The following is a 13,526-nucleotide window of genomic DNA, read 5'->3' on the forward strand; positions in this document are numbered from 1 at the left end:
TGAGGCGATCACAGTTTGGGGGGTGAGGAGATCACAGTTTGGGAGGTGAGGAGATCACAGTTTGGGGGGTGAGGAGATCACAGTTTGGGGGGTGAGGAGATCACAGTTTGGGAGGTGAGGAGTTCACAGTTTGGGAGGTGAGGAGATCACAGTTTGGGGGGTGAGGAGATCACAGTTTGGGGGGTGAGGAGATCACAGTTTGGGGGGTGAGGAGATCACAGTTTGGGAGGTGAGGAGATCACAGTTTGGGGGGTGAGGAGATCACAGTTTGGGGGGGTGAGGAGATCACAGTTTGTGGGGTGAGGAGATCACAGTTTGGGGGGTGAGGAGATCACAGTTTGGGGGGTGAGGAGATCACAGTTTGGGAGGTGAGGAGATCACAGTTTGGGAGGTCAGGAGTTCACAGTTTGGGGGGTGAGGAGATCACAGTTTGGGGGGTGAGGAGATCACAGTTTGGGGGGTGAGGAGATCACAGTTTGGGGGGTGAGGAGATCACAGTTTGCGGGGTGAGGAGATCACAGTTTGGGGGGTGAGGAGATCACAGTTTGGGGGGTGAGGAGATCGCAGTTTGGGGGGTGAGGAGATCACAGTTTGGGGGGTGAGGAGATCACAGTTTGGGAGCTGGGGAGTCCCCACAGTTTGGGGGGTGAGGAGATCACAGTTTGCGAGGTGAGGAGATCACAGTTTGGGGGGTGAGGAGATCACAATTTGGGAGGTGAGGAGATCACAGTTTGGGGGGTGAGGAGATCACAGTTTGGAGGGTGAGGAGATCACAGTTTGGGGGGTGAGGAGATCACAGTTTGGGGGGTGAGGAGATCACAGTTTGCGGGGTGAGGAGATCACAGTTTGCGGGGTGAGGAGATCACAGTTTGGGGGGTGATGAGATCACAGTTTGGGAGGTGAGGAGATCACAGTTTGGGAGGTGAGGAGATCACACTGTTTGGGAGGTGAGGAGATCACAGTTTGGGAGGTGAGGAGATCACAGTTTGGGAGGTGAGGAGATCACAGTTTGGGGAGGTGAGGAGATCACAGTTTGCGGGGTGAGGAGATCACAGTTTGGGGGGTGAGGAGATCACAGTTTGGGGAGGTGAGGAGATCACAGTTTGCGGGGTGAGGAGATCACAGTTTGCGAGGTGAGGAGATCACAGTTTGGGGGGTGAGGAGATCACAGTTTGGGGAGGTGAGGAGATCACAGTTTGGGAGGTGAGGAGATCACAGTTTGGGGGGTGAGGAGATCACAGTTTGGGGGGTGAGGAGATCACAGTTTGGGAGGTGGGGAGATCACAGTTTGGGAGGTGGGGAGATCACAGTTTGGGGAGGTGAGGAGATCACAGTTTGCGAGGTGAGGAGATCACAGTTTGGGGGGTGAGGAGATCACAGTTTGGGGAGGTGAGGAGATCACAGTTTGGGGGGTGAGGAGATCACAGTTTGGGGAGTGAGGAGATCACAGTTTGGGGGGTGAGGAGATCACAGTTTGGGAGGTGAGGAGGTCACAGTTTCGGGGGTGAGGAGATCACAGTTTTGGGGGGGTGAGGAGATCACAGTTTGGGGGGTGAGGAGATCACAGTTTGGGGGGTGAGGAGATCACAGTTTGGGGGGTGAGGAGATCACAGTTTGGGAGGTGGGGAGATCACAGTTTGGGGAGGTGAGGAGATCACAGTTTGCAGGGTGAGGAGATCACAGTTTGGGGGGTGAGGAGTTCACAGTTTGGGGGGTGAGGAGATCACAGTTTGGGGGGTGAGGAGATCACAGTTTGGGGAGGTGAGGAGATCACAGTTTGCGGGGTGAGGAGATCACAGTTTGGGGGGTGAGGAGATCACAGTTTGGGGGGTGAGGAGATCACAGTTTGGGGTTGAGAAGATCACAGTTTGGGGAGGTGAGGAGATCACAGTTTGGGGGGTGAGATCACAGTTTGGGGGGTGAGGAGATCACAGTTTGGGGGGTGAGGAGATCACAGTTTGCGGGGTGAGGAGATCACAGTTTGGGAGGTGAGGAGATCACAGTTTGGGGGGTGAGGAGATCACAGGTTGGGGGGTGAGGAGATCACAGTTTGCGGGGTGAGGAGATCACAGTTTGCGGGGTGAGGAGATCACAGTTTGGGGGTGATGAGATCACAGTTTGGGAGGTGAGGAGATCACAGTTTGGGAGGTGAGGAGATCACACTGTTTGGGAGGTGAGGAGATCACAGTTTGGGAGGGGAGGAGAGCACAGTTTGGGAGGTGAGGAGATCACAGTTTGGGGGGTGAGGAGATCACAGTTTGGGGGGTGAGGAGATCACAGTTTGGGAGGTGAGGAGATCACACAGTTTGGGAGGTGAGGAGATCACAGTTTGGGAGGTGAGGAGATCACAGTTTGGGGGGTGAGGAGTCCCACAGTTTGCGGGGTGAGGAGATCACAGTTTGGGGGGTGAGGAGATCACAGTTTGGGAGGTGGGGAGATCACAGTTTGGGGGGTGAGGAGATCACAGTTTGGGGGGCGAGGAGTCCCCACAGTTTGGGGGGTGAGGAGTCCCCACAGTTTGGGGGGTGAGGAGTCCCCACAGTTTGGGGGGTGAGGAGTCCCACAGTTTGGGGGGTGAGGAGTCCCCACAGTTTGGGGGGTGAGGAGTCCCCACAGTTTTGGAGGTGAGGAGTCCCCACAGTTTGGGGGGTGAGGAGCCCCACAGTTTGGGAGGTGAGGAGTCCCACAGTTTGGGAGGTGAGGAGATCACAGTTTGGGGCGTGAGGAGATCACAGTTTGGGGGGTGAGGAGTCCCACAATTTGGGAGGTGAGGAGATCACAGTTTGGGAGGTGAGGAGATCACAGTTCGGGGCGTGAGGAGATCACAGTTTGGGGAGACGAGGAGATCACAGTTTGGGGGGGTGAGGAGATCACAGTTTGGGAGATGAGGAGATCACAGTTTGGGGGATGAGGAGATCACAGTTTGGGAGGTGAGGAGATCACAGTTTGGGGGGTGAGGAGATCACAGTTTGGGAGGTGAGGAGTTCACAGTTTGGGGGGTGAGGAGATCACAGTTTGGGAGGTGAGGAGATCACAGTTTGGGGGGTGAGGAGATCACAGTTTGGGGGGTGAGGAGTCCCCACAGTTTGGGGGGTGAGGTGATCACAGTTTGCGAGGTGAGGAGATCACAGTTTGGGGGGTGAGGAGATCACAGTTTGGGAGGTGAGGAGATCACAGTTTGGGGGGTGAGGAGATCACAGTTTGGAGGGTGAGGAGATCACAGTTTGGGGGGTGAGGAGATCACAGTTTGGGGGGTGAGGAGATCACAGTTTGGGGGAGTGAGGAGATCACAGTTTGGGGGGTGAGGAGATCACAGTTTGCGGGGTGAGGAGATCACAGTTTGCGGGGTGAGGAGATCACAGTTTGCGGGGTGATGAGATCACAGTTTGGGAGGTGAGGAGATCACAGTTTGGGAGGTGAGGAGATCACACTGTTTGGGAGGTGAGGAGATCACAGTTTGGGAGGTGAGGAGATCACAGTTTGGGAGGTGAGGAGATCACAGTTTGGGGAGGTGAGGAGATCACAGTTTGCGGGGTGAGGAGATCACAGTTTGGGGGGTGAGGAGATCACAGTTTGGGGAGGTGAGGAGATCACAGTTTGGGAGGTGAGGAGATCACAGTTTGGGGGGTGAGGAGATCACAGTTTGGGGGGTGAGGAGATCACAGTTTGGGAGGTGAGGAGATCACAGTTTGGGGGGTGAGGAGATCACAGTTTGGGGGGTGAGGAGATCACAGTTTGGGGAGTGAGGAGATCACAGTTTGGGAGGTGAGGAGATCACAGTTTGGGAGGTGAGGAGATCACAGTTTGCGGGGTGAGGAGATCACAGTTTGGGGGGTGAGGAGATCACAGTTTGCGAGGTGAGGAGTCCCACAGTTTACGGGGTGAGGAGATCACAGTTTGGGAGGTGAGGAGATCACAGTTTGGGGGGTGAGGAGATCACAGTTTGGGAGGTGGGGAGATCACAGTTTGGGGAGGTGATGAGATCACAGTTTGCGGGGTGAGGAGATCACAGTTTGGCAGGTGAGGAGATCACAGTTTGGGGGGTGAGGAGATCACAGTTTGGGGAGGTGAGGAGATCACAGTTTGCGGGATGAGGAGATCACAGTTTGGGGGGGAGGAGATCACAGTTTGGAGGGTGAGGAGATCAGAGTTTGGGGGGTGAGGAGATCACAGTTTGGGGGGTGAGGAGATCACAGTTTGGGGAGGTGAGGAGATCACAGTTTGCGGGGTGAGGAGATCACAGTTTGCGGGGTGAGGAGATCACAGTTTGGGGGAGTGAGGAGATCACAGTTTGGGGGGTGAGGAGATCACAGTTTGGGGGGTGAGGAGATCACAGTTTGGGGGGTGAGGAGATCACAGTTTGGAGGGTGAGGAGATCACAGTTTGGGGGGTGAGGAGATCACAGTTTGGGGGGTGAGGAGATCACAGTTTGGGGGAGTGAGGAGATCACAGTTTGGGGGGTGAGGAGATCACAGTTTGCGGGGTGAGGAGATCACAGTTTGCGGGGTGAGGAGATCACAGTTTGCGGGGTGATGAGATCACAGTTTGGGAGGTGAGGAGATCACAGTTTGGGAGGTGAGGAGATCACACTGTTTGGGAGGTGAGGAGATCACAGTTTGGGAGGTGAGGAGATCACAGTTTGGGAGGTGAGGAGATCACAGTTTGGGGAGGTGAGGAGATCACAGTTTGCGGGGTGAGGAGATCACAGTTTGGGGGGTGAGGAGATCACAGTTTGGGGAGGTGAGGAGATCACAGTTTGGGAGGTGAGGAGATCACAGTTTGGGGGGTGAGGAGATCACAGTTTGGGGGGTGAGGAGATCACAGTTTGGGAGGTGAGGAGATCACAGTTTGGGGGGTGAGGAGATCACAGTTTGGGGGGTGAGGAGATCACAGTTTGGGGAGTGAGGAGATCACAGTTTGGGAGGTGAGGAGATCACAGTTTGGGAGGTGAGGAGATCACAGTTTGCGGGGTGAGGAGATCACAGTTTGGGGGGTGAGGAGATCACAGTTTGCGAGGTGAGGAGTCCCACAGTTTACGGGGTGAGGAGATCACAGTTTGGGAGGTGAGGAGATCACAGTTTGGGGGGTGAGGAGATCACAGTTTGGGAGGTGGGGAGATCACAGTTTGGGGAGGTGATGAGATCACAGTTTGCGGGGTGAGGAGATCACAGTTTGGCAGGTGAGGAGATCACAGTTTGGGGGGTGAGGAGATCACAGTTTGGGGAGGTGAGGAGATCACAGTTTGCGGGATGAGGAGATCACAGTTTGGGGGGGAGGAGATCACAGTTTGGAGGGTGAGGAGATCAGAGTTTGGGGGGTGAGGAGATCACAGTTTGGGGGGTGAGGAGATCACAGTTTGGGGAGGTGAGGAGATCACAGTTTGCGGGGTGAGGAGATCACAGTTTGCGGGGTGAGGAGATCACAGTTTGGGGGAGTGAGGAGATCACAGTTTGGGGGGTGAGGAGATCACAGTTTGGGGGGTGAGGAGATCACAGTTTGGGGGGTGAGGAGATCACAGTTTGGGAGGTGGGGAGATCACAGTTTGGGGAGGTGATGAGATCACAGTTTGCGGGGTGAGGAGATCACAGTTTGGCAGGTGAGGAGATCACAGTTTGGGGGGTGAGGAGATCACAGTTTGGGGAGGTGAGGAGATCACAGTTTGCGGGATGAGGAGATCACAGTTTGGGGGGGAGGAGATCACAGTTTGGAGGGTGAGGAGATCAGAGTTTGGGGGGTGAGGAGATCACAGTTTGGGGGGTGAGGAGATCACAGTTTGGGGAGGTGAGGAGATCACAGTTTGCGGGGTGAGGAGATCACAGTTTGCGGGGTGAGGAGATCACAGTTTGGGGGAGTGAGGAGATCACAGTTTGGGGGGTGAGGAGATCACAGTTTGGGGGGTGAGGAGATCACAGTTTGGGGAGGTGAGGAGATCACAGTTTGGGAGGTGAGGAGATCACAGTTTGGGGGGTGAGGAGATCACAGGTTGGGGGGTGAGGAGATCACAGTTTGCGGGGTGAGGAGATCACAGTTTGCGGGGTGAGGAGATCACAGTTTGGGAGGTGAGGAGATCACAGTTTGGGGGGCGAGGATATCACAGTTTGGGAGGTGAGGAGATCACAGTTTGGGAGGTGAGGAGATCACACTGTTTTGGAGGTGAGGAGATCACAGTTTGGGAGGTGAGGAGAGCACAGTTTGGGAGGTGAGGAGATCACAGTTTGGGGGGTGAGGAGATCACAGTTTGGGGGGTGAGGAGATCACAGTTTGCGGGGTGAGGAGATCACAGTTTGGGAGGTGAGGAGATCACAGTTTGGGGGTGAGGAGATCACAGGTTGGGGGGTGAGGAGATCACACTGTTTGGGAGGTGAGGAGATCACAGTTTGGGAGGTGAGGAGATCACAGTTTGGGGGGTGAGGAGATCACAGGTTGCGGGGTGAGGAGATCACAGTTTGGGGGGTGAGGAGATCACAGTTTGTGGGGTGAGGAGATCACAGTTTGTGGGGTGAGGAGATCACAGTTTGGGGGGTGAGGAGATCACAGTTTGGGGAGGTGAGGAGATCACAGTTTGCGGGGTGAGGAGATCACAGTTTGCGGGGTGAGGAGATCACAGTTTGGGGGGTGAGGAGATCACAGTTTGGGGGGTGAGGAGATCACAGGTTGGGGGGTGAGGAGATCACAGTTTGCGGGGTGAGGAGATCACAGTTTGCGGGGTGAGGAGATCACAGTTTGGGGGTGATGAGATCACAGTTTGGGAGGTGAGGAGATCACAGTTTGGGAGGTGAGGAGATCACACTGTTTGGGAGGTGAGGAGATCACAGTTTGGGAGGTGAGGAGATCACACAGTTTGGGAGGTGAGGAGATCACAGTTTGGGGGGTGAGGAGATCACAGTTTGGGAGGTGAGGAGATCACAGTTTGGGGGGTGAGGAGATCACAGTTTGGGGGTGAGAAGATCACAGTTTGGGAGGTGAGGAGATCACACAGTTTGGGAGGTGAGGAGATCACATTTTGGGAGGTGAGGAGATCACAGTTTGGGAGGTGAGGAGATCACAGTTTGGGAGGTGAGGAGATCACATTTTGGGAGGTGAGGAGATCACAGTTTGGGAGGTGAGGAGATCACAGTTTGGGGGGTGAGGAGATCACAGTTTGGGAGGTGAGGAGATCACAGTTTGGGGGGTGAGGAGATCACAGTTTGGGAGGTGAGGAGATCACACAGTTTGGGAGGTGAGGAGATCACATTTTGGGAGGTGAGGAGATCACAGTTTGGGAGGTGAGGAGATCACAGTTTGTGGGGTGAGGAGATCACAGTTTGGGGAGGTGAGGAGATCACAGTTTGGGGGGTGAGGAGATCACAGTTTGTGGGGTGAGGAGATCACAGTGTTTGGGAGGTGAGGAGATCACACAGTTCGGGTGGTGAAGAGATGTTAGTTGTGGTTGAGTGGAGCAAATGCTGAGGGATTGAATTCTGACCTTTGATCCTTGTCCACAGGAACAAGTCCCCACAAACCCACCAATGTGACGGTGAGGTCGGACGTCTTCGGGGTCAACGTGTCCTGGGAGCCGGGGTTCGATGGAGGTCACGCTCAACAGTTCACAGTCTGGTACGGCAACGTGTGAGTGAGAGAGGGGCGGAGGAACGGGGGTCAGGGGTCAAAGTAGCCCAGCAGGGAGTGGGGTCAGGGGTTCCTCCCAATGGGTTCGCCTATGTACCCTTCAAAGGATGTTCCTTACTCTCCCTGGTCCCACCACCCTCCCCTGTCTCAGCTCATCTGCTGCTGAAACCCTCCTCCCGCGCCTTTGTCCCCTCTAGACTTGACTATTCCAACGATCTCCTGGCTCGCCTCACACATTCCACCCTACGTAAACTTGAGATCATCCAACCCTCTGCTGCCCCGTGTCCTAACTCGCACCGAGTGCTGTTCACCCATCACCCCCTGTGCTCGCTGACCCACATTGGCTCCCGGTCGGGCAACGACTCGATTTCAAAATTTGCATCCTCGTGTTCAAATCCTCTCCATGGTCCTCGCCTCCTCCCTATCTCTGTAACCTCCTCCAGCCCCTACACCCCTCCCTATCTCTGTAACCTCCTCCAGCCCCTACACCCCTCCCTAACTCTGAAACCTCCTCCAGCACCTACACGCCTCCCAATCTCTGTAACCTCCTCCAGTCCCTACATCCCTCTCTATCTCTGTAACTTCCTCCAGCCCCTACACCCCTCCCTATCTCTGTAATCTCCTCCAGCCCTACAACTCTCACTATCTCTGTAACCTCCTCCAGCCCCTACACTCCTCCCTAACTCCGAAACCTCCTCCAGTCCCTACAACCCTCCCTATCTGTGTAACCTCCTCCAGCCCTACACCCCTCCCTATCTCTGTAACCTCCTCCAGCCCCTACACCCCTCCCTATCTCTGTAACCTCCTCCAGCCCCTACACCCCTCCCTATCTCTGTAACCTCCTCCAGCCCCAACAACCCTCCCTATCTCTGTAATCTCCTCCAGCCCCTACAACCCTCCCTATCTCTGTAACCTCCTCCAGCCCCTACACCCCTCCCTAACTCTGAAACCTCCTCCAGCCCCTACAACCCTCCCTATCTCTGTAACCTCCTCCAGCCCCTACAACCCTCCCTATCTCTGTAACCTCCTCCAGCCCTACACCCCTCCCTATCTCTGTAACCTCCTCCAGCCCCAACAACCCTCCCTATCTCTGTAACCTCCTCCAGCCCCTACACCCCTCCCTATCTCTGTAACCTCCTCCAGCCCCTACACCCCTCCCTATCTCTGTAACCTCCTCCAGCCCCTACACCCCTCCCTATCTCTGTAACCTCCTCCAGCCCCAACAACCCTCCCTATCTCTGTAACCTCCTCCAGCCCCTACAACCCTCCCTATCTCTGTAACGTCCTCCAGCCCCTACACCCCTCCGAGATCTCTGCGCTCCTCCAATTCTGTCCTCTTGAGCATCCCCCGATTTCCATCGCTCCACCATTGGCGGCCGTGCCTTCAGCTGCCTGGGCCCTGAGCTCTGGAATTCCCTCCCTAAACCTCTCCGCCTCTCTCTCCTCCTTTAAGACGCTCCTTAAAACCCCCCTCTTTGACCCAGCTTTTGGTCACCTGTCCTAATATCTCCTGATGTGGCTCGGCGTCAAATTCTGTTTGATAATCGCTCCTGTGAAGCACCTTGGTTCGTTAAAGGCAAGTAATTGTTGTTCTTGATCCCTTCCCGGGGGCGTCTGAGACTGACCTTTCACCCCTCTGGTCCTTGGGGTCAAATTCAGCCTGTGTGAACCGCTCTCTCTCTCTCTCAGGGTTAGACAGACGACCCGTGGACCCCACGATTGGATCATCCGGAAGGTGCCGCTCGGTGACTCCCAGCTGCGGGTCGAAGGTCTGTGGCCTGGGACCGGTTACCAGTTCAGTGTCCTGGCACAGAGCGATCGGGGGAGTGGCCCCTTCAGTGAGATTGTCACGACCTGGACCCTCAGTGAGTAATGACTCCTCCCACCACCGACCCCGTGCTGACCCCCCACTGACCCCGGACAGAGCCCTTCCTGACCCCGTGCTGACCCCCGTTGACCCCCCCCCACTGACCCCGGACAGAGCCCTTCTTGACCCCGTGCTGACCCCCGCATGACCCCATGCTGATCCCCCCACTGACCCCCCCCACTGACCCCAGACAGAGCCCTTCCTGACCCCGTGCTGACCCCCCACCGACACCGTGCTGACCTCCCACTGACCCCGTGCTGACACAATGCTGACGCCCCACCGACCCCGTGCTGACCCCCCACCGACCACATGCTGACCCCCCACCGACCCCAGACTGAGCCCTGCCTGACCCCGTGCTGGCCCCCGCTGACCCCGCACTGACCTCATGCTGACTCCCGCTGAACCAGTGCTGACCCCCACTGACCCCATGCGGACCCCCCACCAACCCCGGCTGAGCACTCCCCGACCCCGTGCTGACACCCCCACTGACCCCGCGCTGACTACCCATGAGCCCGTGTTGATGCCACGACCTCCTGCTGATCCCACGACCTCGTGCTGACCCCTCGACCTCCTGCAGAACCCCCTGACCCCGCGCTTAACCCTCTGACCCCGTGCTGACCGCCCGCGACCCCGTGCTGACCCCCCGACCCTGAATACTGATTCCCACCCCTGAGTCCTGAACCCCGACTCCGAACACTGACCCCCGACCCCGTGATGTGACCCTTGACCTAGCTAACGCTCTTCTCCTTGCCGTTTCCCCCTCCCCCACAGGCGTTCCCGTGACGACGGCCCCGCCCCAGCTTCCAGTGACGGACCGGCCTGGCCTCCTCCCGCCACAGTGGCTGGCGGCCAATCGGACGGCCCGCGGGATCCTGCTGAGCTGGGCCCCGCCCCCTCCCCCCTCGCGCCCGCCCCTGGGCTACCGGCTGGAGTTCCGCCAGGAGGGGGGCTGGGGCCTGCTGCACAGCGCGATCCCGGCCGGGCAGGAGCAGCTGCTGCTGGAGGGGCTCGTGCAGGTGAGAGGTCAAGGGTCTCCGGAGGGTCGGGTGGAGGGCGAGGGGAGAGCGAGAGCGAGAAGGAGGGAGGTTGAGGGAGACAGAGAGAGTGAGTGAGAGAGAAACAGAGAAAGAGAGAGAGACAGACAGTGAGAGAGACAGAGAGAGAGAGAGAGACAGAGAGAGAGAGAGAGAGAGAGAGAGAGAGACAGACAGAGAGAGAGAGAGACAGAGAGAGAGAGACAGAGAGACAGAGAGAGAGAGAGACAGAGAGAGACAGAGAGAGAGACAGAGAGTGAGACAGAGAGAGAGACAGAGAGAGAGAGTGAGACAGAGAGAGAGAGAGAAAGAGAGAGAGAGAGACAGAGAGAGAGAGAGAGACAGAGAGAGAGAGACAGAGAGAGAGAGAGACAGAGAGAGAGAGAGAGAGAGACAGACAGAAAGACAGAGAGAGACAGAGTGAGACGGAGAGTGAGACAGAGAGAGAGACAGAGAGAGACAGAGACAGAGAGAGAGAGAGAGACAGAGAGACAGAGAGAGACAGAGAGAGAGAGAGAGAGAGAGAGACAGACAGACAGAGAGAGACAGAGAGAGAAACAGAGAGAGACAGACAGAGAGAGACAGAGAGAGAGAGACAGAGAGAGAGAGTGAGACAGAGAGAGAGAGAGAGACAGAGAGAGAGAGAGAGACAGAGAGAGAGAGAGAAAGAGAGAGAGAGAGACAGAGAGAGAGAGAGAGACAGGGAGAGAGAGAGACAGAGAGAGAGAGAGAGAGAGACAGACAGAGAGAGAGAGAGACAGAGAGAGACAGAAAAAGAGAGAGAGAGAGAGAGAGAGAGAGAGAGATCGAGGGAGATTGAGGGGAGAGATGGAGAGACAGAAGGAGAGAGATGAAGGGAGAGAGAGATAGAGAAGGAGAGAGAGTGACAGAGAGGCAATAGGAGAGAGAGACTGAAGGAGGGAGATTGAGGTGACAGATGGACGGAGAGAGAGTTCGAAGGGGAGAGAGAGAGGGAGAGACTGCCTCTCTGTCAGGAGCACTCTTCCATCGATTGCTAACCCCACTGTCCCCTCCCCCCTCCCCAGGATTACATCTACCAGTTCCGGATCATCGCACTGAATGAGGATCTCATGAGCGAACCCAGTAACATTGTCAACATCTCAACCTCAGGTAATGGCATGTTGGCCTTCGTAGCGAGAGGGTTCGAGTACAGGAACAAGGATGTCTTGCTGCAGTTGTACAGGGCCTTGGTGAGACCGCACCTTGAGTATTGTGTGCAGTTTTGGTCGCCTTATCTGAGGAAGGATGTTCTTGCCATGGAGGGAGTGCAGCGAAGATTCACCAGGCTGATACCTGGGATGGCAGGAATGACGTATGAGGAGAGATTGGGTCAATGGGACTTATACTCGCTGGAATTTAGAAGAATGAGAGGGGATCTCATTGAAACTTATAAAATTCTAACAGGACTAGACAGACTAGATGCAGGAAGGATGTTCCCGATGGCGGGAGAGTCCAGAACCAGGGGTCACAGTCTAAGGATAAGGGGTAGGCCATTTAGGACTGAGATGAGGAGGAATTTCTTCACCCAGAGAGTGGTGAACCTGTGGAATTCTCTACCACAGAAGGCGGTGGTGGTTCAGTCATTGAGTATATTCAAGACAGAAAGCGATAGATTATTGGATATTAAGGGAGTCAAAGGATGTGCGGATAAATGTGAGGTTATCCACTTTGGTGGCAAAAACAGGAAGGCAGATTATTATCTGAACGGCAATAGATTGGGAGAAGGGGAAGTGCAACGAGACCTGGGTGTCCTTGTGCACCAGTCGCTGAAGGTAAGCATGCAGGTGCAGCAGGCGGTTAAGAAGGCAAGTGGTATGTTGGCCTTCGTAGCGAGAGGGTTTGAGTACAGGAACAAGGATGTCTTGCTGCAGTTGTACAGGGCCTTGGTGAGACCACACCTTGAGTATTGTGTGCAGTTTTGGTCGCCTTATCTGAGGAAGGATGTTCTTGCCATAGAGGGAGTGCAGCGAAGGTTCACCAGACTGACACCTGGGATGGCAGGAATGACGTATGAGGAGAGATTAACATAGAAACATAGAAGATAGGAGCAGGAGTAGGCCATTCGGCCCCTCGAGCCTCTTCCGCCATTCAATGCGATCGTGGCTGATCATCCAAATTCAGTACCCTGTCCCTGCCTTCTCCCCATACCCCTTGATCCCTTTAGCCTTAAGAAATATATCCAACTCCTTCTTGAATATATTTAATGAATTGGCCCCCACCGCCCTCTGTGGCAGAGAATTCCACAGGTTCACCACTCTCTGGGTGAAGAAATTCCTCCTCATCTCTGTCCTAAATGGCCTACCCCTTATCCTTAGACTGTGACCCCTGGTTCTGGACTCCCCGACCATCGGGAACATCCTTCCTGTGTCTAGTTCTGTTAGAATTTTATAAGTTTCGATGAGATCCCCTCTCAATCTTCTAAACTCCAGTGAGTATAAGCCCAATCGACCCAATCTCTCCTCATACGTCATTCCTGCCATCCCAGGTATCAGCCTGGTGAATCTTCGCTGCACTCCTTCCATGGCAAGAACGTCCTTCCTCAGACAAGGCGACCAAAACTGCGCACAATACTCAAGGTGCGGTCTCACCAAGGCCCTGTACAACTGCAGCAAGACATCCAATTCATTAAATATATTCAAGAAGGAGTTAGATATATTTCTTAAGGCTAAAGGGATCAAGGGATATGGGGAGAAGGCAGGGACAGGGTACTGAGTTTGGACGATCAGCCATGATCTTATTCAATGGCGGAGCAGGCTGGAGGGGCCGAATGGCCTCCTCCTGCTCCTATTCCGTAAGTGCTGATGTAATTCATCGCCCTCCTTCCTCCTCACCCTAAATCCAGGGGTGGGGTGGGAGGGAGGATGCAGCCTGGGATCTTTCTGTGCGAGTGCGTGCGCGGAGGGGGGCCCTGTGTGATGGGCTCAATCAGCAAAGGCCGGGAATGGAGGGCTGGTCCTTTCACTGAGCGGTCCTGACTCACTCTCTCTCTCTCTCTC

General features: G+C 55.4%; 1 protein-coding gene across 1 annotated transcript in view; it reads left to right on the top strand.

Moving 5' to 3' along the window:
• The window catches only part of LOC147087073 (protein turtle homolog A-like), a gene marked incomplete at its 5' end in the record, with an annotated part of 73,804 nt that overhangs the window by 5,287 nt on the left and 54,991 nt on the right, over window positions 1–13,526 (top strand). The window contains 4 exons of the mRNA XM_085978033.1: window positions 7,485–7,608; window positions 9,298–9,473; window positions 10,247–10,491; window positions 11,556–11,640. Coding sequence (XP_085834159.1) covers window positions 7,485–7,608; window positions 9,298–9,473; window positions 10,247–10,491; window positions 11,556–11,640 — 630 coding nt within the window. The remainder of the gene's footprint in view (window positions 1–7,484; window positions 7,609–9,297; window positions 9,474–10,246; window positions 10,492–11,555; window positions 11,641–13,526) is intronic.

The sequence above is a fragment of the Somniosus microcephalus genome, unplaced genomic scaffold, assembly GCF_052327205.1.
Source record: "Somniosus microcephalus isolate GS21.2 unplaced genomic scaffold, FLI_Smic_1.0 unresolved_chr6, whole genome shotgun sequence".
In the NCBI taxonomy this organism is placed as follows: domain Eukaryota; kingdom Metazoa; phylum Chordata; class Chondrichthyes; order Squaliformes; family Somniosidae; genus Somniosus; species Somniosus microcephalus.